The sequence below is a fragment of the Tyto alba genome, unplaced genomic scaffold (assembly GCF_018691265.1).
Source record: "Tyto alba isolate M040663 unplaced genomic scaffold, T.alba_DEE_v4.0 Super-Scaffold_40, whole genome shotgun sequence".
Classification (NCBI taxonomy): domain Eukaryota; kingdom Metazoa; phylum Chordata; class Aves; order Strigiformes; family Tytonidae; genus Tyto; species Tyto alba.
The window spans coordinates 27,968,468-27,994,749 of record NW_024881316.1 but is presented as its reverse complement, the minus strand read 5'-3'; the positions used below and the strand labels follow the sequence as shown (position 1 = coordinate 27,994,749).

Here is a 26,282-nt window from a genome sequence, read left to right as displayed (position 1 = left end):
GAAAGGTAATTTTGCAATTCCTTCCATTGGGATGCTCCTTGTCTGTAGTCTACCACCAGCATAGATAGAATTTCCAGTTATGTTGCAACTCACTTACACAGACCTTTTAGCTCTGGATCTGTCCTGTTTTCTACCTCCAAGTTGGAAATCCTTCCTTTTAGGCTCTGACTGAAACTCTGATTTAAGGAATATTGGTATGAAATTTATTGTAAATCACAGAAACAGTTTTTTACCCATTCTTTTATATGACATAGATATTCTTTCTCCTGAAATTGGCTATTCCTAATTATAGTTTTTGTCATTCAATTCTGTTTTTTAAAATTTTTTTTTTTTTTTAATTAAATAAAGTTTTAACTTGTCTCATGTGAAATCTCAGAGTTTTAGCCACAAGATACACATTCTTTGTATCTCAAAGCCTGGAGCTTTGAATCTTGGTTGCTTAAGAATCACTGTCTTCCTTCTTCAGTAATTTAGATGCCTACATAGCTGTGTAGCTTGCCCAAATTCCCTTATGAAAGAGGAGAGTTTATGCAGAAGGTTTTGTGAAATATAGAAAGGCAGGAATATTTATAAATAGACAATGTTCTAGAGATTTATGCCTAATGATCCCCAGTGACAGATGATGGACATTAAGCCCTTGAAGGACAAGTGAGAATCAGCAACCTAGTGCAGTCACTGAGTAATGCAAAGTAGGTTTATCACTGAACATTTCTCAGTCATGGTATTCAGCTCATTTAAAGTAATTTCTTTGACTTTTGTGAGTTCATATTTTATCAGAATTTCTGGGTCATAACAATGTCTTTTGTATTTGAAGGGCTGCTTCCAGACAGGCTGCCTATTATGAATCACCTGGATTGGGAAAAACGACATGTAGACTCTGTGCCAGGAGGGCACGCACCTTGGCTCATGAAGCAATGCAAGAATCCAGGAAAAGGTAAGGCTCTGTTGGTCCCACCTGACCTGTGTAGTGGCTCTGGTCCCATTTAGCATCACTCTTTTGCCAGGACTCTTTTCAGAGTCGATGAGACTGAAGGCTTCTCTGTCACTGTTCTTCACTAATCTATTTTGGCTGGAATACTAAATGACTGAGTGTCACTTTCAATCTCATATTTCAACCCAAAGTTGTTCCCTTAAACCCCAATCTAACCCTTGAAAACATTTTTAAAAACAAAATAAATTAGAATCTCCCTGGGATCCAAAACTCATTTTTGAACAGATCTACTCCACTATTCCTAAATTTCTGATTTGAATCAATTTAAACTTTTTGAGTTCTTTGCTTAATATCAAGAGGGTTTACCATCATGTCTCAGTTATGGCCTTGATATGAAGTCCTATAGTAAATGTGCTGATGGCAATACTCCTGTTTCTTAGTGAATTTGAATATTTTTGCTCTGCCATGCTCTACAGTGATGGCACCAAAACCAGAGAATTTATACTACAAGAACAAATTCTGCATCGTTTGTAGAAAATGTGATGTGAAAAATCATATGCTTCCATATGGTTCTGGTACTTTGATTGTTTTGAAATACACACCCTAGAAACAGAATATTCTAGGAAGATCAAGCTCATTTGTATACTTTAATATAGTTTTTTGAAAACTCTCTTAAATTTTATCATTATATAAATACATGGTAGCACAAGGCTGGTATTTAAAGTACATAGAAATGGTAAAAAGAAATACTTTTAAGATACAGACAAATAATGTCTTGATCTACTGTTCACTGAACCTCATGCAGGTTTCCTCATTTGCTTCATGCCATGTTGGTTTATGCTTTAAGAGTCTTGCTATATTCTTTAATGACATCCATGTTAGAAATATTTGATATTCAGTTCCCTTCTTTTGTTCTGTTGTCAAGGCAAAGAGTACCATAGGCTGCTTACTGAGTCATCAGGAATGCAGGAGCTTGAGCTAGCTCCTCCTAAAAACATTTATGAGGTTTTTTTATTTTTTTTTTTGTTAATTCTGAAAAAAACTATAGAGTTAGATAAATTTCTCAAAACATTGTCTTTTCCTGATAGTTTCTGTAATAATTCCTGCTCACCCTTGCTCAAGGGCAGCTTCTTTGCATGCAGCTGTTCATCAAATCCTCATGAACTCCTTGGTCTGTATCTGCCAGGTGAAGTCAGCTGATACAGCCCATGGAGATAGAAGAGCTTTCCAGGTACTAGAGCCAAAGGCACACCATGAGCAAGGCCCAACTCTTACCAGGGTGTGAACGGGAACAGAATGTACCTTCACCCCTCTGCCTTCTTGTGCCCATGGGAAGGAAAATTAGAGGTCAGAAGGAAGCTAGGTGGGTTCTTGATCTCAATTACCAGAGAACTAAGTCTCTGGGGCACCACGTCAGCATGACCATGACAGTTTTCAAGACCTGAAGCTATGTCACCATATATACGGGGGAAAGAAAACGAAGAAAAATTCATGTTCATTCCACGTACTCCTTAGAATAGGCAGATAGACTCCAAGAATAATTCCTGAACTAGATTTTGCATCTTGCTGACAGGTTTCAGAGTCCTCAGTCACCTAATGTGTGTATGAGTGACAATCTTAAAGCTTCATATTGATTACTCTTACCTGATACTTTTTCTTGTCCTGCAGGACTCATGAACAAAAGTCTCATGCAAGTGAAGAGAAAAGGATCCGGTTTGCCAGTGAGCTGTCTGCTTTGGAAAAAGAGATTCACACAGCCAGGCACCGTGCTAGAGAACATCTGGATAGACTTACTATACAAAGGATGGTACAGTGCTGAACCTTTTTGTTCCCATCCAATCAGAATCATAAGATATACTGAAATTTAGGCTTGTGTTTGAAATACTAATAGTGATTTAGCAGCTTTTGATTTTGTGGATTTAATATTAGAACTCCTACCCCATTTGAGTCTGGTGCTAGATACTTCTTTTCCTGTGTTTAATAGGTAGAAGAAAATATGGCTCTGGAAAGACACGCTGTTGAGGAAAGTATAAGTCGAGCTCCTGAAATTCTCGTGCGCCTGAGGTCTCACACTGTCTGGGAAAAGATGTCTGTGAGCCTTTGCTTCACTGTACAAGGATTTCCCACCCCTGTTGTACAATGGTAAGAGACTGGCCTTTCCTAGCTCTCTAAAAATGTTGCTAAGCTTTTTTCATTTGGAAGTTATGGCATAACTGATAAGTGTCACATACATAATGGCTATGTTAAACCCCCTTTATAATCCTCATAGATGTGCTGGATCGTAGCACTTGATACTGCAGGGGGAAGAAGTGGGAGGACAGCATGCTGAATGGCCCTGTGCCGGGTGAGAAGCAAACTCCAGTGTTTCAGAAGGCAGATTGTAGAAGGCATTCCAGTCTCACTGACCATTCAGTTCCCTGATGAAGTAGCAAATAGCAAAATACACAGAACTCACAGGCAACTTGCTAAGCCTGGGTAAACTTGCACAGCACCTTTATTGTCATGAGCTGTATCTATGTTCATTTTGTATCAGTCTCTCTTGAGGTAACATCCCTGAAGCTGCCCTCCTCTCCAGACAAGTGTTGCCCCATGTTTGTGAGAGCCCCAGTGTTGTGATTTGAGCCTGGTCAGCAGCTAAATGCCACACAGTCGCTCACCCACCCTCCCCCCACTTGGGAATGGGGAGGGAATCAGAGGGGTAAAGGGAGACTCGCGGGCTGAGATAAAAATAGCTTAATAACAGTGACAGAATAACACGCTGACAGCAGTATCAGCAGGTAATGTACAATACAGCTGCTCAGCACCCACCAACCAACCAACCAACACCCACCTGCACCCAGCCGGCAATCCCCAACACAAAGGCCCCACAGCAACACTCCCAGAAGTGGCAGCCCCTCCCAGCCCACTCCTGCCTTTATATAGTGAGCACAATGTCACGTGACATGGACTATCGGCCAATCGGGGCCCAGCCCTCCAGCTGTGCTCCCCCCGCCCCCGCACACAGGTGAGGGCACTGGGACCTGGGGAGCCCCTGGGGTCTCAGGGTGCTGCTGACGGGAACTCTACTCCAGCCCCAACCAGGACACCCAGGCTGGATTACAAAGGTCTAACCTGAGGCACAATCCTGTTACTGCTTCCCTTCTTTCTGCTAAAGTGCTTTACTGAGAATAAAGACAAAGTTTGCTTCCCACCTTGTCAGGGCTAGCGGACTGGAAAGCTCAAGTCACGTATCATCTCTCCACTTCACTGCCTGCTCTTCTGGTCTGGGTGCACATCTTCTTTCTTACTGCAGTGATGGTTCCCCTATGCCTCCGTGGCTCAATGTGTATCTATCCATGCATACTGGAAAATACTCTATGCAAGTCGACAAGATTTATAAAGAGAGCTCAGATGACAGTAAATGATATCTGAAAGTAAAAGACTACTAAACTAATGCAGTGAATAGTAGCTGATATTAATGAGTTCATTTTTTCTTGTTTGTCAGGTACAAAAATGAGGAATTGATTACCCCTGCAAGTGCTCCAGCAAAGTACAGAATTGAAAGCAAATATGGAGTACATGTGTTGCATATAAACAGGTAGATTATTCTGGGGAATACAACAGTTTTTTATACTCTCTGCAAATTATTTTATATCAAATACAATTAAAAATTCACACAAAGACTGCAAGAGAGTTAAATTCATCACAGTTTTCTGTTGGTACTCACATTTAGGCTACAGAATGTTCACTAAGTAGCTGAATATTAGGTCATGAAACTGAAATGAAAAATTAGATATTTCTATTATTTAATTCCAGCAATCTGCAAGAAGATAGAAAAGAAGAGGTAAGTAGCTGGAATAATGGTAGTTATTAATAATGGTTGTCTGTGTATTTTATATTCTTGCCATCATGAAGCTCTTTAATGTAAGCAAAAGTTTACCTGGTGAGGGCAAAGACACCCAGTCATCAATATTTGTTTTATTATATGTTAAGTTCTATTTACCTTTTGATCTCAATTTTTTTGTTTTCCAAAAAGTAAGGAAGTGTAATTTTTTTTTTTTTTAAAAAGATTCTAATTTAATTACATTTATTTTTCAAGACCTTGTAGTATAGAAAATGCCTGGTTAGAAGAGCTTCCTAAAACTAATCCCACACTGTCCTAAACAATTGAAATATTTTATGCTACATGTGACTTTCATCAAGTTTTTAAATAAAATATAAAAACTCCAAGAAAAATGAAAACATTATTATGGTATTTAAAAAGAAAATTAATATCTAGAGCAGAGACACAAAAAAACCCTTTTAATTTCTGCAGAACATGAGCATCAGCTGTGCTGAAACAGCTGGAATATGTGGTTAACACTTGGCTAGCCAAACATTTCATCTTCTACCCTGTCTCTATCTGTCAGCAGTGGAAGCAGCCCTGAGCACAGCCTTGTGATGTTAGTACAGAAAATAAGGGAAGCATTCTTTCTGCTTTTGGGAAGGACTACTTGTCTTTGTCATCCTGCAGCAAAGTCCAGCCCAACTATGTACCTTTTCATAGCTCAGGATGGAAGAAAGTTATCCCTGTACAGAAGCTGGCAGCAAGAATCACTATGGTGTCATTTCTTAAGGGATGCTTTTCAAAGAGTAGCAGTACTTAGGAGTACTTCTAAGATACTCATAATCTTCTTCTACCTTCAGACCATGGATAACTTGCTGACTGCTCTATGTATCTGTGAGATGTCTCAACACAGTTGAGACATGAGTTAGTGTCTATGAGCAACCGCTTGGTGAGTGCAGATGCCTGAAATGTAGTACGTAGGTTCCTTTTGTGACATTTTGGGAGTAAATAGACTTTGAAGAAATGAGAATCAGTGTTGATCCTGCTTTATGAGAATCTGTAGCCATCAGGCTGAAGGGTACTAATGGCTTGTATCCCCTTGGTGCTTTTTTTCTCTTTCCTGGGTGGCGATCATTCACTTAGACACCACCCACAACCAGCTTTGGGAGTGTTCAGACCCAGCCATATTTATTCAGACATACTACAGAGTCATTTATTGTCACCCACTCAGGTTCCCACACCCACCCACCCATCATCATCCACTGTTACTAGTCCCAGACCTGTATGTATTCATCAAGGGTCCCTCACATTCAAACAAGCTGCCATCTTCAGACACTGTTACTCCATTTCTCTTTCATTCTGTCTGGCAGTGTGGTCTTTTTGCCATCTAAAGATTCCTGGATGCTGTCCCACATGTTTCCCTTCTCTCCTTAAAAGAATACTGGGGGATTGTAGACTCGGAGTTATTAATTATTTACCATAGAATTATACAGTTTATTAAATTGAATTTTCTAATCTTAAATTTATGTATTTATTACTCATCTATTTTATTTCAAAACTTGACCATCAGCTGCATTTTCTGTCCAAAAAGACAGAAAATCAACATGCAGAATATGGAAGAACGTTTTGATAATGCATAATTAATATTAGGTGTTTCTTGAAAACAATGGACTTACAGGTAGTGGTTAATATATCGATATTATTAATGTTTTTATAAAACATATATCAATTAATTCAGGATCTTCCATACATATCTCTGTGCACATATATTTGGAGTATTATTTTTTTTCTGGGAAGTAGAACTGCTGGGGTTTTCTACCTATCCACTTCTGTGCTCTTCTCAGCTGTTCATACCAAAGTGCTGAGCTGCATGTCATCTGATCCACAGCCACTCAGAACGGCCTTGGAATTTCTTGGCCACCTTTCTAGTGCTTCAGTGAATCTCAGGGAGTGAACTTTTCCTTCTGATGCAAGTGTGATATTTATTCCTATGAGTATTTCTTGATCTCAGTGGAAAAATTCTTGAGGAACCAAAACCAGAACGTCACCTTGTCATCTTAAAGTAGTAACTGGACACAATTTCATCTCCCCCCCACCCCGCCATTTGCTGTCTTACAGGGCCCATAAGCCTATACAGTAACCAGATCATTTTAATTTCTCTGTCTCATATTTTTAAGATACTCTGTGCTCAATTTACCACATTTTCTGCATGCAGTCAGTGCTACCTTTATCATATAGTGCCTCTTTCTTGTTCCTTTTAGGCTTCTTCAGTTGGGAGCCTGAGCTCAAGGTCTCCCTTGAGCAGTAAAGAAAAGGGTTTTGGAGTTTCATTATATTTTTTGCACATCTCATAATTATAGGAGAAGAGATGTTGCTAGCGTGCACTGGGGTAATGGTTCATCCCATCTTTCATCTCACTTATGATGAGCGATTCAGAGGACACTGCGAGGAATCCTCTGAGGGAAAGCTACCGGTAGTTGAAGTGATTGATACATGTCTGAGAATGTGAGGGTTTGTTTAAAATGTTTTCTTTATCCCATCTAATTTAATTATGTATAGTCATATGATACAAGAAAAGGTTTCTGTATCAGAGGTAGTCAAGATGAGAATGTCCCATTGCTTTATAGCATAGCTGCAAAATATTTTCTGCCTTAGTATATATCTTAGTAATTACAAATAACATAATTTTTAATGTCTTAGTTGCTGCTACTTGTTTAGCAACAGGTTTAGGTTTTTTGTTTGTTTGTTTGTTTGTTGTTTTTTTTTACTGCGATGCGTCCTTAAATGAATCACTTAGCTTTATGCAAATGTGAATGGTTATATTACATTTCTGATTATATTACATTTCCTGTTATAATGGCTGGGGCATAAAGGGCACAGCAGTATGCTCCTGATGGGGGTTGTTCCTGACTCCCACCCCTCAGTGAGCAGGCAGGTGAGCTGATGGGGGCTGGACAGTAGAAGGAGCAGGGAAAGAAGTTTTATTTTCCAGAGTTCTGTCAGTGTGATGTGGCTATACAGTGTCACCTATACAAGGCTCAAACTTTAGCAGTATTTTGTCTTTTATTAGGGTCCTTTCCCTTTCCTCTTTCATAACGTCGTTTCTTAAGAAGTACTGGTAATTGCAGCAGGAAAAGTTTGTGGTTGCATCAGCAAAAATGTGTGGCAGAGCCAGCAGAGTGCAGTGTAATACCTGCTGCCAGTAGGCAGAGAAAATCAGGCGCTTCACTCTTCAGCACCACCAGCATTGCTTTAGGAAAAAAAAAAAAAAAAAAAGCTTAAAAATTGAACGAACCTTTTCGTCTAACTTTTCTCATTTAACAAATGACATTGTGCAGTCAGTACAGTGCTATTTTAGTTTGATTAGCCACAAAAGGCTTGAGATTATTTAATATGGATAGAGAGTGAGGCCTGCCCTTTCTCCTGCTGTAGGTGGAAGCAGAACAGAGTAGAGGCATTGCGGCAAAGGCAGTTCTCTGGTGTAGAAGGCAGAGCCTTTGAGCTGCATAGGGTTGACTGAGTGATAAAATGCAGCTCCCAGGGTTTTGCAGGTATGTAGTACCAGTGACTGTATAGGCAGCAGGCATGGTGTACTACTTCTCTTCTTTCCTTGCTGAAAGGCAAACAACAGCCCCCAAGCAAAATGGTCTGTGATCTTCTGACCTGTCAGTCACTGTCCCCTATAAGCTGCAATAGTTGGGAGCTTGAGGAAGTGGCCACTTCATAACATACGTTCCCTTTTCAGTGAAAACAAAACCCAGTCAAACAAAAAAAAAATCAGTCAGATTAATTCTGACTGGAGAATGAATGAGATGATAATCCTGTAGAGTATTTCCACATTTTGTTGTCCTATGGCCATAACACTGAAAATTTTGACATTTGGATTCAAAGGAGGCAATTTTAACTCCATAATTTACTATGTTCTGCTTCCTGTTCCTGACATGCACTGGACTGTGTTCCAATTCAGGCAAAAATGTTATTTCACTCTTCTTGTGCTTAAATCTACACTAGCCAGATGGATGAATACATGCATTTTAAACAGATGTATCCACCTAGGGAATATTACACACACAAACATTAGCACTTCAGGACCTCACGTGGATTCAGGGCAATTTAATTTTCACAAAAAGTATTAGTACCTTGGGACAGATACAGCTCTGCACTCACACTTCATGCTATCTAAATGTACTCTGCATATTTTATCTGACCTTTGTAAAGGTTGGAAAACACATTCTCAATCATGACACAAGAATAACTGTTGGAGAGACCACACCTTGCCTCCTGGGTACTTCAAATATCATTCCTAACTCGTCTTGACTCAATTAATTTTACAGTGTAATTTAAGAAGTCTAGAGGTTTTAGCATACAGGGAAGTAGATAGTTTACAGGATAGCCCCCAGTCTGGCACAAAAGGAGAGCCAGGACCTTGTGTGACTTGCCATCCTGTCCAACTTTCTTCGGAGTGGGTATGAAACAAATGTGCTGTGTAGCTCTTACCCACTAACCCCATAGACTTCTAACATCAGATTTGAAGGCATTCCACTACTAGGCTATATAGGACGGTCTGATTTATCTCCTGGAGAGTCAGGTTAGAGATCATAGCATGGAATTGTTAAATGCTTTCAAAGTAGTGATCTCTGGGAAATGAGTAGAGTTGTTAGGACCTCTTAGATAGCAGAAAGTGCCTAGCCTGGGGAATTGTTATCTGTATGTTCATAATAAGTGTAAGTATCTTGTTTTATTTCATAAAATCAAAGGATATTGTAAGACTTCGGTCAGTCATTTGGTCAGTAACTTCTTTCTTTTGTTATTCCCAAGAAACTAATTATCATTCAATTACTATCTTTGTCAAATAGTTGCTTCCAAACATTGAACTTCTTGGGCTACCTTTTGTGAATCTCCTGTCTGTTTTAGAGTCTTTTAGGATATATTCTGTTCTCTCTACCTTGGAGACCATCACAAACAGGAAAATCTCATCAAGAGATATATTTTGCTACTACTTATGAGAGCAAAACTATGCAGAGGGGATTGAGGTGCACACAGATATGTATCCCTTTGAAGAGTTAATCAGGTATCTGCCATTCTGCTTCTTCATTCTAGGGAGACAACTTTGCAATTTTTACATCTTTAAATTCCTGACACTTTAAGTGGTCTAGCACAGATTGGGACCTCACCTTTGTTCATAATACACATTTCTATAGTTTCTGAATTATTTTGTTGCTACCTTGTGTTAATAATAAATTACTCTTTAGATCTTGAATCCTGTGTAATTCTTACAGAAATTAGTTCTTATTGACTATTTTATCTGTTTGTTGTTTTTTTTTTTTTTTTCTGGAAAATGAAGCCAACACTGAGAACAGATGATGACTATTTTAAAGTGATAGTTAAACAGAGTTAAACTCAGTTAAGATATACTGATATTTAATCCTTGTTGTCAACACTCTGTAACAACAATGAAATATTAAAGAGCAGTTAAGTTGGATTCGACAGAAGTTAAGCAGCCTTAAGTAATGCTTTGTTTATGTGAGGTAAGGACCTAATACAGCAATGGTGGGGTAGTCTTCATCACTCCTTTATGATATGGGTGCTCTATACTGCCTAAGTCATGTCCAGCCCAGGGATGGAATAACACCTCATCAGCAAACGCAGCATGGCTCCTCCAGCACATGCTCTGCCAGATGTAAGTGTGCACCATCCTCCTGGAGGGTCTGACTCACCAAGGAGAAGCTTGGACATGTAGGTGGTAGGAAGACACTGTGCACCTCGGTAGGTCTTTGGGTAGGATGATGAGTGGCCTGGGCTGTGGGCTGGAAGGCAGGAAGCCTTTATACAGCGTGTAGCTGGGGACAAGGCCTGCAGGGTACACCGTGGAATTTACCTGCCACCCGTGCCTAGGAATTCCACTCCTGAATTTGCCTGGCATAGCAAGTTAAAGGCATCCTCTGCCACAGCAGCCTCCTGTCATGGTATAGACTAACTCTCTTGTCCTTCAGGACAGGGCTGTCAGAACGTCCAGATTGTTTTCTGGAAAGGGCCCCTTACTAGCTCCCAAGCTGTGTCTGGGAATACTGTTGGTGAGCTGGAGCACACCAGGGCACACCAAGGACTGTTCTAACACATCAGTACTAGGGCTATCAAGATCCACTTTCTGGCGACAAATGATCTAATACTGTTTAATTTACTAATATTTAATATATGTTATTAAATATACTATACACAATGTTCTATTTACTGTATACTCTCTCTATATCTCCTTGAAGTAGGGATGTACTGTAGGGTGATGACAACACGTTACAGTTTCAGTACAGTTAATTCTGCAATGCCATTTGTAAGATACCTTTGAGATGCCTCATTTGTTGTTAGCTTTTTTCATTATAGCAAGGCACTGTACTGGGCTATGATAAATGTATGAACTATGTATATTTCAGTATAGAGACATTATAACGACTTAGGAAGAAAGCCTGTGCTGCAGTTTTGTTTTTTTTTTTTTTCTTTTTTTTTTTTTTTCATTTTATCACCTAAGTGTTAAAAACTGGGAAACTGGGAAAATAATAAAAAAAAATGTTCTTCTTTTAAGAAGTTAGTAAAAAGAAATGTCGTCAAGTGTGGCAGCTTTCAAGCATACTCAGAATCAGTTAAGCTTTATATAGATTTGTGAAGAGGTATTGGCATTTTTTTAAATCCTTCCTGAAAACCAAAACCAATATTGAATAATATTGAGCCTAGTATTTCATTTTTAAAAAATTGTTTTTCAGACTTACCTTGCCTGTCCATACTGTAGTAGGGTGCTCAAGGGTTTCATGCCCAACTGCAGGCTTTTTGTTGAAGTGACCTAATCTTAGGATTTAGCCCTCTGTCTTTGATAATTAATTGTATGATAAACTTTGTCTTTTACTGTTTTATTTTGTGAATGTGTTGCCAAAGAGTTGCCTCCAGGAGGAGCTGTTAGTCCTGTCTATTTAGAGAGATAAATCTCAATTTAATAGAGCTTTCATCAAGTTGTGTTTTAGACATCACAGTACAGATAGTATAATTTTTGTGATATAACACTGTTCAGAATATATGCAAGAGCTGAAAAATAGGTGTCTGATGTGCCTGTCACAGGTGCTGCATACCCCCAAATTGGCATCCTGTTATGCAATTTACATCAAACACTTTTACATATTCTTTCTTTTCCCACACCTGGGATATATGCCCTCTTAGAAGACAAATGCAACCAGAATTTCACCCCTTTCATCTGGCAGTTGCCAAGAAGTTACAAATTTGTTCTTCTGAGAGGAAACTAAGTGCATTCATGCAGAACATTTTATCTCATCACTGGAAATTTCTGAGTGGCCTCCATTAAATGCACTACTAAATGAACTACACAGAAACAACACTTAATTGTGTGTGTTTCAGACAGCACTCTGATTAACTGATGGCTCAACCTAATAGAAATTCCAAGAAATAAAAAAAATCAACAATTTTGTTTGACATGTATTGTAGAATACCTGACTAATGGAAAAGTTGAGGAAAAAATTTGATTTGGACCAAATAAAAAGTTTTGTTCACTCAAACCCAAAATGCTTTATTTCATATTAGAGTATTTAGTATGTTTCTGAAAACAAAGCAGAATTAAATTATGAAATTATTTTTTAAAATTAAAATATTAATTCTGAAATGTAAAAATGAAGTACCCTACTATTTTCAAAATTGTTTCTTTATCCAAACTAAGTTCTTCCAGCAAAATTGACAAAATCTCATTCTACCCAAAACTGCATTTTACAAAAAATCAGTCCAAAATATTTTAAACTTTTTCTAGTCAGTAGTCACTTATATTTATTAAAAATATAACAAATAAGTTTATTTCAACTGTAAATTTGAGTAATTGTACCAAATATATATATTTGCACATAGTTTAGTTTCCTTTCCTTCAATTTTATGTCAATTGTTCTTCTCCTGATTGACCCCATTTTCAATAAGAAAAGAGCTGGGACATTAAAGTTTGTACCTATATATTAACATCTTGCCATATATCTGCTAATGTAATTTCCTCTTCAAAGAAGGATGTAGTAAGTGAGATAATCCATCCCTGGGTCCTATTTTACACGAAGTAACTATTTTGTTTCTTTATTTTTCATTACACTATCCTTGCATAATAAATATGTTTTCTCACTAAAAAATATAACAAGACAAAACATTTATGCCCATAAACAATTTTGGTCAGTTTCCCCAATTTTGTATCATTTCCTCTGGACTGCCTAAGATATATGAGAGAGGCAAAAAATGCCAGTATCTGTCTTCTGGGAATAACCATAGAAGGAGAAATTTCTGCAAGCATCGCCTGTGCTTTTCTTCCATGTCTCTTTCTTAAAATGCATGGCAGAAGGACAAGATGGGTTAAGGAAGAAGGTTGCATACAGAACGGGAATATCCAGACTGGCATCCTCCAGCTATTTTCTCTTGATCATTCTCTAAAGGTCATTTTCAGTTTGCTCAAGTTAATGCAGCCCTCATACTAAGATGTGATAAAACTGCAGTAAAAAACAGTACCAGCTTTCTGAATGTCTTTCATCAATGTCTTGCACTATGTGACACCAGCAAAGGGCTTTGTACACATTCCTGAAGGATGATGTAGCTTCTTTTATAATATAAATAATTAAGAGAATTTGTATTTGTGTAGAGAGTCATCTGTTTTTCTCCTTCCCCTTTTCAGAGCTGATTTTGATGATTCTGCTACCTATTCAGCAGTTGCGACAAATGTCCATGGGCAGGCGTCAACTAATTGTGCTGTGATTGTGCGAAGTAAGTCTTATTTCATGATTAAAACAAGGAATAAATATAATGTTCATGTCATTGAATGTTTATTGTATGTTTATTTATAGGGTTCAGAGGGGATGAAGAGCCTCACCCAGCTGGTATAATGCCCTTCCGCTGTAAGCAATTTTTTCTTTTTGCTTAGGTAGTTTATGTACTCTTATCAGAATATTGTTTTATAGATGAGAAAATTGGATACCACTAGCTTCTTTTGGCTTTGCTTTCTAATCATTCAGTTACAATAGGATCTGTCCAGATTCTTTTGCTTTCCCAATTGCATTTCTAGATCAGAGTACAGTATAACAGAGAGCTCCATCTCCTGTTCAGATTAGACAGTGATCTATTTGTGCCAAGTACAATTTACTTACACTCAAGAATGTTTTCATTTTCTCATGCATAGTGCCCCTGTCATATGACGTTTGCTTCACCCACATCGATGTCCAATTTCTGGAGAAGTTTGGAGTCACCTTTGGAACTGAAGGTGAAACACTGACTCTGAAGTGTTCTATGTTGATCACCCCAGACCTGAAAAGACTACGACCTCGTGCTGAGTGGTATAGAGATGGTAAGTTGGTACATTGAATAGAAGCTACCTGGAAAATGCCAAAGGAAACACCGAGGACATAGATCTGACTTAGAACATGAGATTCTCATAATTAATTTTGGAATAGATCAAGCAAATATCTCTAGTTAGAATATATAGACCTACATTGTCTTTCAATTAAATGATGTGGTCAACCTTTTCCTGAGCACACATTTACAGCAACAGGAGGTAATCTTACACAATTGTTAGAACATTACTGACTAGGTGGAGATCCAAACTCACTTCCTAGATTTGATCATGATTCATAATCGAATGTGGTGACCACTGAGCTGAAAGGTACTCACAGAGCAGTAAATTAAAGGTTGTGACCTTTAATTGTGACCTTGATCATGATTCATAATCGAATGTTGTGACCACTGAGCTGAAAGGTACTCACAGAGCAGTAAATTAAAGGTTGAAGCTCTGAGGTGTGGGTGTGGACCTCCAATTCCATCTTGCTTCAGTATCTATTGTGAATTTTATATTAAAATCAATTTAATGTACAGTTCAGAAATACTTATATGAGCCAGGCCATACTTATATGAACACATGCCTTTGCTCTGCTGTTTAAGTGCCTTGTTGGTAGGTTGTTTTTCTTGCCTCTTTTGTCAGTAAAAAACTATACTATGCCAAGTGAAACGGTCTTAAAAGGAAGTACTGAAAATAACATCACTGAAGAATATTATATACACTGGTGGATGGTACACAATCCCTGCATGAGTAGTGTTTGTTCACCACACCAAAAAAGGTCTTGAAACATAACATTAACTACTTAGTTTAATGGATAGCAGGCTTTTGTAAATACTTAACTCATCACTTTTCACCAACTACAATCTCTGTATAGGATTCTAAAGTAAATATTCTGCCTGAGGATTTAAGGAAACCCTTGGTTATTTGTGAATGGTGAGATCTTTCCCCAAAGGGACCACAGTTGAGAATGGTGGACTCCCAAGACTGATATTCAGACTGATCCCAGGCAAGCTGGCAGAAATTTCCATAGCTAACAAAATGTGATGCATAAACTAAGAAGTGACAGAAAGATCAATAAGGCAGTCAAGAAAATTCAAGATTAGAAAAATCAGAAAAAGGATGCTTTTATTGCTGCTAGTTATGACTTTTGTTTCATGTACACTGTAGTTTTACATAGATTCATATCCGCTCCTTCAGGGAATGTACTGTTACTGTTTCATTCCTATTTGTCTATCACCGTGGATACTTCATTGTGATGGAACTATTAGATGTTACTAAAAAAAAAAAAATAAACGGAATAATAAAATTACTTTTTTTGTTTGGTGAATGACCTAAAATCTAAGGCTCATCCTTGAACCCAGATTCTGTTCCCACTGAAGTGTACATGGATTTGTAATCGCTATAAATAATCGCTCACCTCACTCTGACATAAGCCATCAGTTTCAATGGTATATTTACTTTGTCTTCTACTGGACCCAGTTTCTCAAGATGCCAAACCTCTGAAATTTTGGGTTTGGAACTACAGATATGATAAACTGTTAATTTTCAAGGGATGCACCATATTGTTCCACATTTCATTCAATGTGATTTTTGCTTGCACTATGGATAGGTGAACAAAAGCTTACAGCTTTTTCAGTTTAACCCTTCATAATGACAAGATAATTCCCACTTTATATGTAATAATATTATGCTATTTGTTTTCCCCCTTATTTGACTTAACTTTACTTTCCCTGTGAAAACCTCAGATGAAAATTAATTTTATTTGAAGCCAATGGGGTTTTGCTATTGAGTCAGGTAGGTTTTCATCCCATTATTCTACTAATGTTACAGAAAATAAGATGATACTAACAAGCTTAGATTTGTCCTTCATTGCATGTACATGGGTCACAATATGTCCAAGAGGTGTGCAGGTGCACCAACTAGCAGAATTTGTTCCCAAATGCAGCAGAAATTCATGCACTATGAACGTTTGTTGTGTGCTACAGTACCCTTGTTGAGTCCCTTGAGAGCTGGAGGCAGTGCATGAATGTAAACAATGAGAAGGTTAATATTTTGTTCAACATTTTGTGCTTTAGATGTTTTGGGTTTTTTTGAGAGGTAATACTTAATTCTACTCTTACATTAAGACAAACTGTATTTTTCCTAAAATATTTCAGTTTGTGTTAATCAAATAATAACATCTAAAGTCATGAGATGGATATGTATGATTTACTTCTAATAATTATACACAAGAGAAATATGTGTTTACCCAGCATTAATAAGCTTCATGCAAGTGAACCTGATTGAGGTTTTCTACTAGACTCCTAGGGGCATATAAGCCAACTGAATCAAATCCTCTAAAGTGGTTTGGGATTTGACAAATGTGAATATGATGTCTATAATTCATGGCCCACTTAGAACAATTTAAGATACTGAAAGAACTAAATCAAAATAATACTTCAGGAGTGTATATCTAATCTGAATATGAGTTCAGGTGGTAACAGGATCTTTCTATTATTGATATCTGATGTAATTTAAATATTATAAATCTATATGCACCAGCATTCTGCAGCCATTTATAGTGTAATCTAGGATAAAATAGCTGAATTCAGAGGGAAAAATCATGGAATGTAGAATTAGCTGAAACTTCAGCAGACCAAAATACATAATGGAAAGAAGCTTCAGTATATAGTAATTTCCTACTCTTTATATGAATTTTCAGCAGAGTAATATTTTAGGAAAATTATCTCATGTACTGAAAACAGCATGTGAGGCTCGAGTCACACTGCATCTGAAGGTTAGTCTACTGCAGGCTTGCTCTTTGGTAAATTCTGGGAGAAGTGACAGAGCACATGTGAATAGACTGGGACTTTAAGTACAGTCGAGATAGTACAGTAATTGTAATATTACTGTGATGGCAGGTGCATGAATACCTGCTTTTTTAGGATTTCTGAATAAGTTTGTGGCCTACAAAATTTACTCTTCTCGTCTTGTGTAGAAAGTCATCCATCCAGACTGCATTAAAAAAGAGAGCTCCTACGTAGGGGATTTGATGGGTTTTTGGCCTCGTGTAAAGGAAAGAAGCTCTTCTGCTCTTACCAAACATGACTGCTTCCACAATTTCTGGTCTCAGGTACACATAAAGGGTGGAAATGGATGATTCTGGCCTTAATAGACAACGCAGGCTTGCCTACACTTTCTATATGTTCAAACTAGAGTGTCTACCATTCCACTCAAGCTTGGAATCTAAAAAAGTGACATGTTTTTCAGAGATGCTGGTCCTTGAACTTTGTTTTTTATTCAGGATTTTCCACAGACCTCACGCACTAACTAAAGTTTCTTGCTGAAGACTTTTTCTCATTTCATTTAAAGTATTTAATGTCTCTCTACACAAAGTCTCAGTACCATTATGACATGCATGACAGAAAGGGGACAGGAAGATTTTCTAGGTAAGGATCTCATGATTAAGGATCTCATGGGAAGGAATGTGACTGAATATACTTTGTACACTTCACAGAAAACAACTGTATGCTTAAGTGATTATGTAATTTACTGCTGTAAGTTTTAGTAACATATGTCTTCCAGATGCTTTATTATCTGAATGTGTGTCATTTTTTTTATACCTTCTTATGCAATTCATCTGGTAAGTGGAAAAACTGATTCCTTTGCAAATCTTGAGTGTCTGCTCTAAAGTATATTTAAGCAATGGAAGAATAAGTATTTTTAGATATTCAGCTCCTTTAAAAACAGTTCTGTCTCACTGATTACAATAAATTAGTATGCAACAGGTCTTAGGGAGTTAAAAATAAAAAATAATCAAATCAATTATTAAAAAGGGTGATATGAGAAAGTCCCTTGGCTAGCATAAAATATCGTGCTCATTCTTTTGCTCTGGTTTCACTAAGCAATCAGATTAATTTGCATTAATCATGGGTCACCACCTCTCACCTGTGAGGGATTCAAATTTAATTTTATTCACTGATCAACAGGCATGCCTTGAAGATTTAAATTTGGTGTGTATTTATATCAGTCTTCAGATTAAACTGAAATCTGGTCTTTAAACTTGGAGGAAGAAATTGAGTAATCTGACATTTGACCTGAACAGGTAGCAAAACTTATTAAAAATGAAACAAAGTTTCACTCTGCATTCATTTTGGGGTATGGCAGGTTTTCACATATTTTTTTTGAAATGTGGATAATATTTTTCTCTGTCAGTGTATTAAAAACTATATTGATGGAAATTCTGTTGTTGGCATTGCATCGAGTAGTCTGAGACCTCATACTCTCTAAAATTCACTGATCAAATAAGAGACACAGCTTACTCTCTGTAGAGTTTTCAAAGCACCAAATCACCATCACTCTGAATAAAGCTGGCATAAAGTTTAGTTTGTGCTCCTGATTAGCACAGAGCTGCACTAGGAAGTAGGGTGTTCTAGCCAGCATAGAAAGGTGTTTCATGGATCTTCTCTTCCAGATGTGCTGATAAAGGACTCCAAGTGGACGAAGCTGTATTTTGGAGAAGGCCAAGCAGCTCTTTCCTTTACCCATCTGAACAAAGATGATGAAGGTCTATATACCCTGCGCATGGTTACCAAAGGTGGAGTGAGTGAATACAGTGCATATCTGTTTGTCAGAGGTAAACTTTTCATCTGTTTCCTAAGAAGAAATTAAAAAGACCAGTAGAAAGATTAATTTTATTAAACAATCCCATGGAGTGACCAAAGTACAAAAGAAATCCAGCCTTGTGGTATTTCATAGTAATGTGATTTATATAGTAGTTATATTTCTGTGCTAGAAAAAACTGTCACCTTACATAAATGCTACAAGAGGAGCGTGCTCCTGAGGACATTTTATTTCCTGAATAACCAGATAAATCATTTTTGTGAGGAAACAGCTTGTTTCTTTCTTTGTTATCTCTTTTTCTGGTAGGAAATAAATATCTTTGCATACTACCAGTCCTTATAGTGATGGTTTTAGCCCTAGAGATTGCCAACTGGGAATAAGCCTTGTTGGGCATTCTCATATCCTGTGCCTGACCTTAGGCGGAGGCACAGGAGAAGGCAGAAGAAATATTTCCACCACTATATCAGTCACAGTCATCTCAATAATCAGAGAAAAGAAGCAAAGAAAGAAATTAACTCACCTGTGAGCAGATCTTAGTTTTCACTTTTTTATTTTTTCATTGAAAGAAGAAGATCTCTCTGGCTGAGCAGTTCTTTCACTCTCTTAAATACATTGGACAGCATCCTTGATAGTGGCAAACTGGAGCAGCCCTACTGAAGCCATTAGAGTTGTATTAATTTTAAACCTCCTTCTTCTTGGAAATGCATTAGAACATATGTGCCTTGCAGGAGTAACATCCAGACAGTTTGTGTGGAGTGAAGGGATATGAATGTTTTTTTCAGGGTGTTGAGATCCATTTTCCTCACAGGACTAGTGCAAGAGCTTCATCAGCTTTGCAATATGTCCTGAACAAGCCACTCTGCCACCCTGATCAAAATCAAACCATAGAAGGGTATCTTAATGGTAGAACGTTGATGACTTATGCCTGTTGGTATTGTAAGACTTTTAATTAAAAGTAGCCTTAGAAATGTACTGGGAGCTTGCAAATCTTTTATTCCTTAGGAGATTCATTTTTCTCAGCTACATGTCCTTTACTGAGTACCTTGGTCTGATCTCCAGCTTTCAGTGGGAAAGAGCATCAAAAACTCATGGGGTAGTTGGGGTTTTAATTGTCATGAAAAGTAATAGGTGTTTGATGCCTAAACTGCTTTTGTGTCCTCAAAAGTATCCCTGAACATTTTTACTGATGTGAACATACAGACATTATGGGCCTGATTCATTAGTGCAGTGAATTAGTGTGTAATGATATCTCCAGGCTCCCATTCATATAAACAAATAGCACAGTGAATTGGAAATCTTCTCTTTTGTCTTTATGATAGATTTCAGAGGAGTCAGGACCAAAACTGATTTATTTTTATTTGTGGTCCAGATGCTGATGCATTGATCGCAGGAGCACCAGGGGCACCGATGGATGTTAAATGCCATGATGCTAACAGAGACTACGTTATTGTTACTTGGAAACCACCAAACACAACTAGTGTGAGCCCAGTCATTGGATATTTTGTTGACAAGTATGTTAACATTGGGATTTATTTAATTTTGTTCATTGTCAAAAACCTGAAGAAAAAACTGAAGAACAAACTGAAGAAAAAACCCCAAACCGTTATATCCTTCAGTATGTGGGTTTTTTAGATATATTTTTACAGAACCTCAGCACTAGAACTCAGTTGCCTACTGTGTTAAATTACTAGATATTTCCCTGGCATACTTCTACCCCAGATGATCTAGTACCTTCCCAGGCAATTCTGGGCACAGTCTGGGATTTAGCAAGGACCAGGGGCCATTCCCAGTAGTCATTTTCAGGCAACTACATTTTAACAAACACTAAAAATGTTCAATAGTATGATTGTGGCCAAATCAGAGAATGAGCCCTGGCAATATTTAATTTATAGAAGCCAGAATGCATTGTCATCTTGAATTAGATTTAGTCTCTTTAATCTGTATACTTCAAAAGCTGAAATCTAGGCGTTATTACATTATCTTTTTATTTCTGCCTTAACTGTGGTATACCTGGAGCTTGAGACATGAGCTCCCAGGAGGTGGTAGTTTAAATCATAATGGCAGTTCTCTCTCCACCAGTCTGCTTTGCACTTTGATGGGGTTTCAACTCGGTGCAGGCAGCTGGGGAATGGGGGATCCAAGCGCTGTTTTGCATGTCTTCCACTGAAGTGCATTCTTGCCCCTTGTAACCAGAATAGAACATTTGATCCTTAGTGTCTGAAACTGTCAGTCAGCAAAAACATTTCTGAAACCATTTCATAATGTATACTGCTGTACACTTAAAAGCAACATTTGCAGCTCATTGCTATTTGCTACCCTGTAATTTGGTCTAGTTCAGTGACAACTGCCTGGGAATTGCTGGAAAATGTTGGCTTATGAATGGCAGTCGGTATGAAGTAATTAACTTAAGCCCTGGGGACTCTACCATTTATATCCAATTTGTGTAGTGCACAGATCATGGGAGTATTTCACCTATTTTGTGCCTAATCTAGTCAGCTGTGCCTTTTGACATTTTGCCTGAATTACTGCAGTGCCAGGGAGCCCTTGATCATGACCCTATTTTTCCTGGTACTGTCAGGGCAAAAGGCAGTTTTCTCTACAAAGGTTTATAGTAGTAGGACACAAAACAGATATGTACACACAAAGGAGCCAGTATGAGGACATCACTCTATTTCTTGATGACTCCTACACTCTGTGGCTCAACCACTGTTGCAGAAAAAAGCACAAAGATGCTTGTTTAAATATATTACAAGAAGGAGATGGAAAAGACTAGGTGATTGTTGCAATTTCAGCATGTCCTGTGGAGAGGCATGTTAAAAATAGAAGTGAGTAACTTGTTCTTTAAATGACAAGGAAGAGAACCAAATGGAAGGGAAACAGAGAGGGTTGAAAAGGCCAAACACCATGCAAGAAAAATGACCTTTGCCATTGCATTATGAACAAATATGAGCAAGATGGGAATTGGTTGTCTGATCGAAGGAAAGAATGTATAGTGTGTGACTTTCATTAATGAGGTGTATGGTTTAGTTCCTCAACTTAGTAAGGATGACTTCTGTGATTCTGACTTGGTGTGTGTAGGATGGTATATATTTATTATGGTATGATACTGATAAATGCTGTCTTCTGCTACTCCAAGATGTGAAGTAGGTTTGGAAAACTGGGTCCAGTGCAATGATGCTCCTGTAAAAATCTGCAAGTATCCAGTGACTGGTCTTCATGAAGGACGGTCTTACATATTCCGTGTGAGAGCAGTGAACAGTGCTGGCATTAGCAGGCCTTCTCGAGTCTCTGAACCGGTTGCAGCTCTTGACCCCATTGACCTGGAGAGAACACAAAGTAGGTTATGGAAGGCTGAAACAGATGTTGACTATTTGATTTTTTTTTAAGATTCTGTTTGTTTAGTTAACCTAAGGAGCAGAGTTTATTTCTTCCTTTGATTGAATATCTCACTAAATTCAAGGTGGGGAATGTAATTGGAATGGCAAGGTGCATGCATACAATTTGGCACGACCCGGGGACTCCATCTCAATTACAGCTGGTTTTGTTTAGCTTTAAATATAGTCACTCATTATGACAAGGAGCAATGTTTTTGAAAGAGATAATTTGCCCTGGAAGCTTGTTTCATTTGCACTGGGAGATGGGTGCTCTGATCTTGTAAACTTCTATGTCTGCTGCTAGTAACTTTTGAAAAATCTATTGAATATGTCTGTTTTAGTTAAAGAAAAGAGAAAAATTGTCATATGAATACAGTGGCTCACAGACGATTGTATTAATCTACATCTTTTTTTCTCACTGGGGTGACAATCCTGGCACAAATCCCCCATGCTACAGCTTGGGGAGTCTCTGTGACTTTTCTGGCAGATGGAAAGTCATTCTGTCTAATGAGCAAGCTCTTTCTGAAAGCCGGTCTTGTGCTGAAGGCCACTGCAGACTGCAAAGGAGCCTTATGAGAGCTTCTCCATGAATAGAGTAAACTGCCTTGCTCTAGAGAGTAGTTTTATTGATTTAACCTCGTCCTAAGCTCCTGTACAGATTCCATATATTCTGTACTTGCACACCTTCTGTTTTGTGTGTTCCTTTTACTCAGAGTGGAATTAAAGTCATTATGAAGACTGCAGAGCAATGCCCCAATGTTGCTTGTAAAATCTGAGTTGAATATGCTGTATTTCCATTAGCTTTATGATTAGTTCCTATAACAAAAGTCCAGTTCATGATACAATTGTTTACTAATCTGCCACAGAATTGAATCATCTACTGTGACTATGATTCTTGCTGTCTAGCACATCTTTAAATAGTATTGTCTTATCAAGTTCTGTTTTCCTATGAAAGTGAATGAACCAGTGTATGACTTTGAGTTGACTCCATCTGGAGCAAGATTTAATAACAGGGCTATAGAAATAGAGGTATGTAGTCTTTTGAGCAGGTGGTGAACAATGATTTGCAAAATTTGTAAATATATGAAGCTGGTTCAAGAAACTAATTGTATATTTTGTTTAACAGCTATTCATGTGGATGAAGGGCGAAAGATTGTGATCAGTAAGGATGACCTTGAAGGTATGTAACATTTCTGATTTCAGTCTGTCTGTTTATATTCCATTAATTTAGCATTATAATTAGAAAAATAGCTTGAAAAAAAATCCACCTAGTGAGTAAACTCTCTATAATAATAAATAAAGGGAGCTATTCTGGCTTTCAAGGCTGAGAGAACACAAGTGAAAGGCGAGGTGTAAAAGGACAGAGAACATCACACCCTCAACAGCAATACTTCATTATGTGCTGACAGCATGTCCTCATCTTTTTGCTTTGGCTAGTGCTAAACTGAGTTTAAACAGCTGAACACTGTATTTGACTGCCCACATTTCCCTTCCTCCTATCCTTCTGGGAGTTAAACCTATTTTTTTTTTTTTTTTTAGATTGAATTTGATGATCTGATCAAGTTATTTCTATTTTCATAAAAACTTACGCAATCCATCCCAAATCTTTAATTAATATATCTATCTGAATAGAGAGGTTGTTCTTAAGGTTAAGGTTATACACTGAATATTGGTTTCCCTCAGGAGGGTTGGAGATATCACTAGTAACTTTTGAGATAAAGCCTAAATTTCTTTTGTCTTTGGTTGTTTCTGTATACAGTGATTTTTTATGCTGGGATAATGACCTTCTTTTCACTTAAACTGTCAAAAATGTTAACTATAATGGCTCGATAGTAAAAAAAAAAAAAGTCTGTCTACTCTCTTCCACAAAGGTTATAAAGCTGTAACTCCAATAATAACACAGTAAAAGAGAAACCACCTGAGAACAGGTGTAGTTTGAAGAAGAATCAGACATTAAATGGTTTCTCCAGTGCATGGGCAGTATATATGAAGTTTTTATATTTTTACAATGGTACCCTAAATGATTTTAAAGGGTATTATAAGATCAGAATCACATTATAGGATCAGAATACATTTATCTTACTTGTTTGGCTTCACAGAATGTACTGTTCTCAGGATTGCCTAAGAATGTTCAGAGGCCTTAAATGGATGCTCTGGCATTAGCATGAATAATGATATTTGGATTTCTGTTACATAAATGTGTGTATGTAGTGAAGGAGTATGAATATGCAAACACCATTGTTTATATAGATCATTGTTTATGTAGATTGGAGACCATTTCTGAAAAAGGGATCTCATAGATCACAAATGGATTTCCCTTTTAGTGGCAGATGACCTTCCATTCTGGGAGAGCAGGCCGTACCATCATGTCATATCATTACAAATTATGTCAGTTTTGGGGTTTTCAAGGATGTAAGAAAACATGTTGATATTTAGTTGTGTGAAACCAATTGTTTTTTTTTTTTGTTTTTTTTTTTTTTTTACTTTATGCATTATCCTGTGATGGATTATTGTAATTTTCTTGACTATATGTCATCTTTTGTCTTTTTGTCTGATTCATGTGCCTTTCTTAAAGGAAAAGTCTATTTATAGGAAATCAAATATAGAAAACATTGAGAGAAAATAATTTTTATTTGGATATGTCAGTTTGCTTTAAAAAAATCTGGTTTTGATTGGGAAATGTGTATGATCAAATAACTTCAGTGTACATTTTGAGCCTGCTTAGTTCTACAGATGTTTCTAAACTGTTAAAACATCACTTCCATGATTAAGAGATTATTACTGAAACATTTTTCTCTTTTTTAATGTCAAATCCTGAGCATTTAGAGGATATATGTTCCTTGCTAGCCTGAGAAGTGGCAAAATGTACCTTAAAAGAACAAAACTTTTTGATTTCTGTATTGTAAGCCATAAAAATAAATCATTTGTAGGTGTCTGCTGAGTTGCTATTTCTGATCTATTACAAAGAAGAAGATTCTTCAGGGCTGTGTAGCTATGCCTGAATCGTTCTGTCACAGGGCACTCTCCTATCTAGTGCTGGTTTACATCATTTTAATTCCTTGGATAGTGAAACTGGCTTCTTCTCACACTGTGGTGGGTGAGCGTGACCACAAAGTGACATGGTGAATTCCTCCAGCCTGGTCCAGTGTACGCAGGCACTGCCTCACATTCCGGGTAACCCTGCAGAGTGAGTGGGGAGAGGGGTTTGATCAGGCCACACCAACTGGTGGAGTCACCAGAGGGCTGGTGACATATTTTATGTCTCTGATCCACAGTTTTTAGAAGTGCTTTAGACTATACAGCTGGTGATACCATCACATTACAGGCTACATTGCTAATTGTTCCAGCTTCTTTTTCTGCTTCCCGCTTTGTTTTAAAATGTTTTTCTCCTTATTGTACTTCCCTTCCAGATATATTCTTCAAGTCTGATTTCTCATATTAATTCTTTAGTCTTCTGTCTTTGATCAAAAAATGTCTCTTGTTTGCATAGAGTGAGTAGGTTTTTTCCCAGACATTCTGCCCAGCAGGTAGAAGTAATTCAAATATGATCAAAGAAAAAAAGTGTGACAAATGCACAGGTTTTCAGGAAGCATATTTAACTTCTACTGAAAAAGTAACTAGATTTTAATAGTGATGCTATATTTCACAAAATTTAATTGAAGTGAGCAAGTGAACTGCACAGATGATATTGTAGCCCCCAATAGTTGAGCACTGCACTGCAGGAAGGGAGTTCAGAAAGATGAGCTGTAGCATGAGTGCTGACCCAGAGATTAATCTGCTGTTTAACACTCACTACTTTTATTACTCTTCCAGGTGATATTCAGATTCCAGGCCCTCCCACCAATGTACATGCTTCAGAAATCAGCAAAACATATGTTGTACTTAGCTGGGATCCACCTGTTCCCCGTGGCAGGGAGCCACTGACGTATTTCATTGAGAAGGTATTGTACTGTACAGTGACTTTGGTCTGCAAGGTGTTTTACTGCTGTGTGCAATTACATTCAACTCATTTTTAGAACTACAGAATGAACAGTAAAACCAACACTTTCTGTGATCTCACAGGATTTGGTAATGGGATGTTAGAGAAGCATGGACAGTCAAATGTCTTATTATATGATTTAATGAGCATTGAAATTCAAGGTCCAGGGAAAAGGATGCCCCTCTGCTATTTGCTTACTGTTGTCTAAAATGAGAGCAAACTACATGTGTAAGGTAGTGTTT

General features: G+C 37.6%; 1 protein-coding gene across 1 annotated transcript in view; it reads left to right on the top strand.

Annotated features, from left to right (window-relative positions):
* MYOM2 (myomesin 2) overlaps positions 1-26,282 on the top strand; it is an 81,226-nt gene that overhangs the window by 8,212 nt on the left and 46,732 nt on the right. The window contains exons 3-14 of the mRNA XM_009968107.3: positions 815-934; positions 2,600-2,738; positions 2,916-3,073; positions 4,416-4,508; positions 13,432-13,520; positions 13,601-13,651; positions 13,933-14,097; positions 18,539-18,700; positions 20,057-20,198; positions 21,824-22,023; positions 23,188-23,241; positions 25,875-26,002. Coding sequence (XP_009966409.2) covers positions 815-934; positions 2,600-2,738; positions 2,916-3,073; positions 4,416-4,508; positions 13,432-13,520; positions 13,601-13,651; positions 13,933-14,097; positions 18,539-18,700; positions 20,057-20,198; positions 21,824-22,023; positions 23,188-23,241; positions 25,875-26,002 — 1,501 coding nt within the window. The remainder of the gene's footprint in view (positions 1-814; positions 935-2,599; positions 2,739-2,915; positions 3,074-4,415; positions 4,509-13,431; positions 13,521-13,600; positions 13,652-13,932; positions 14,098-18,538; positions 18,701-20,056; positions 20,199-21,823; positions 22,024-23,187; positions 23,242-25,874; positions 26,003-26,282) is intronic.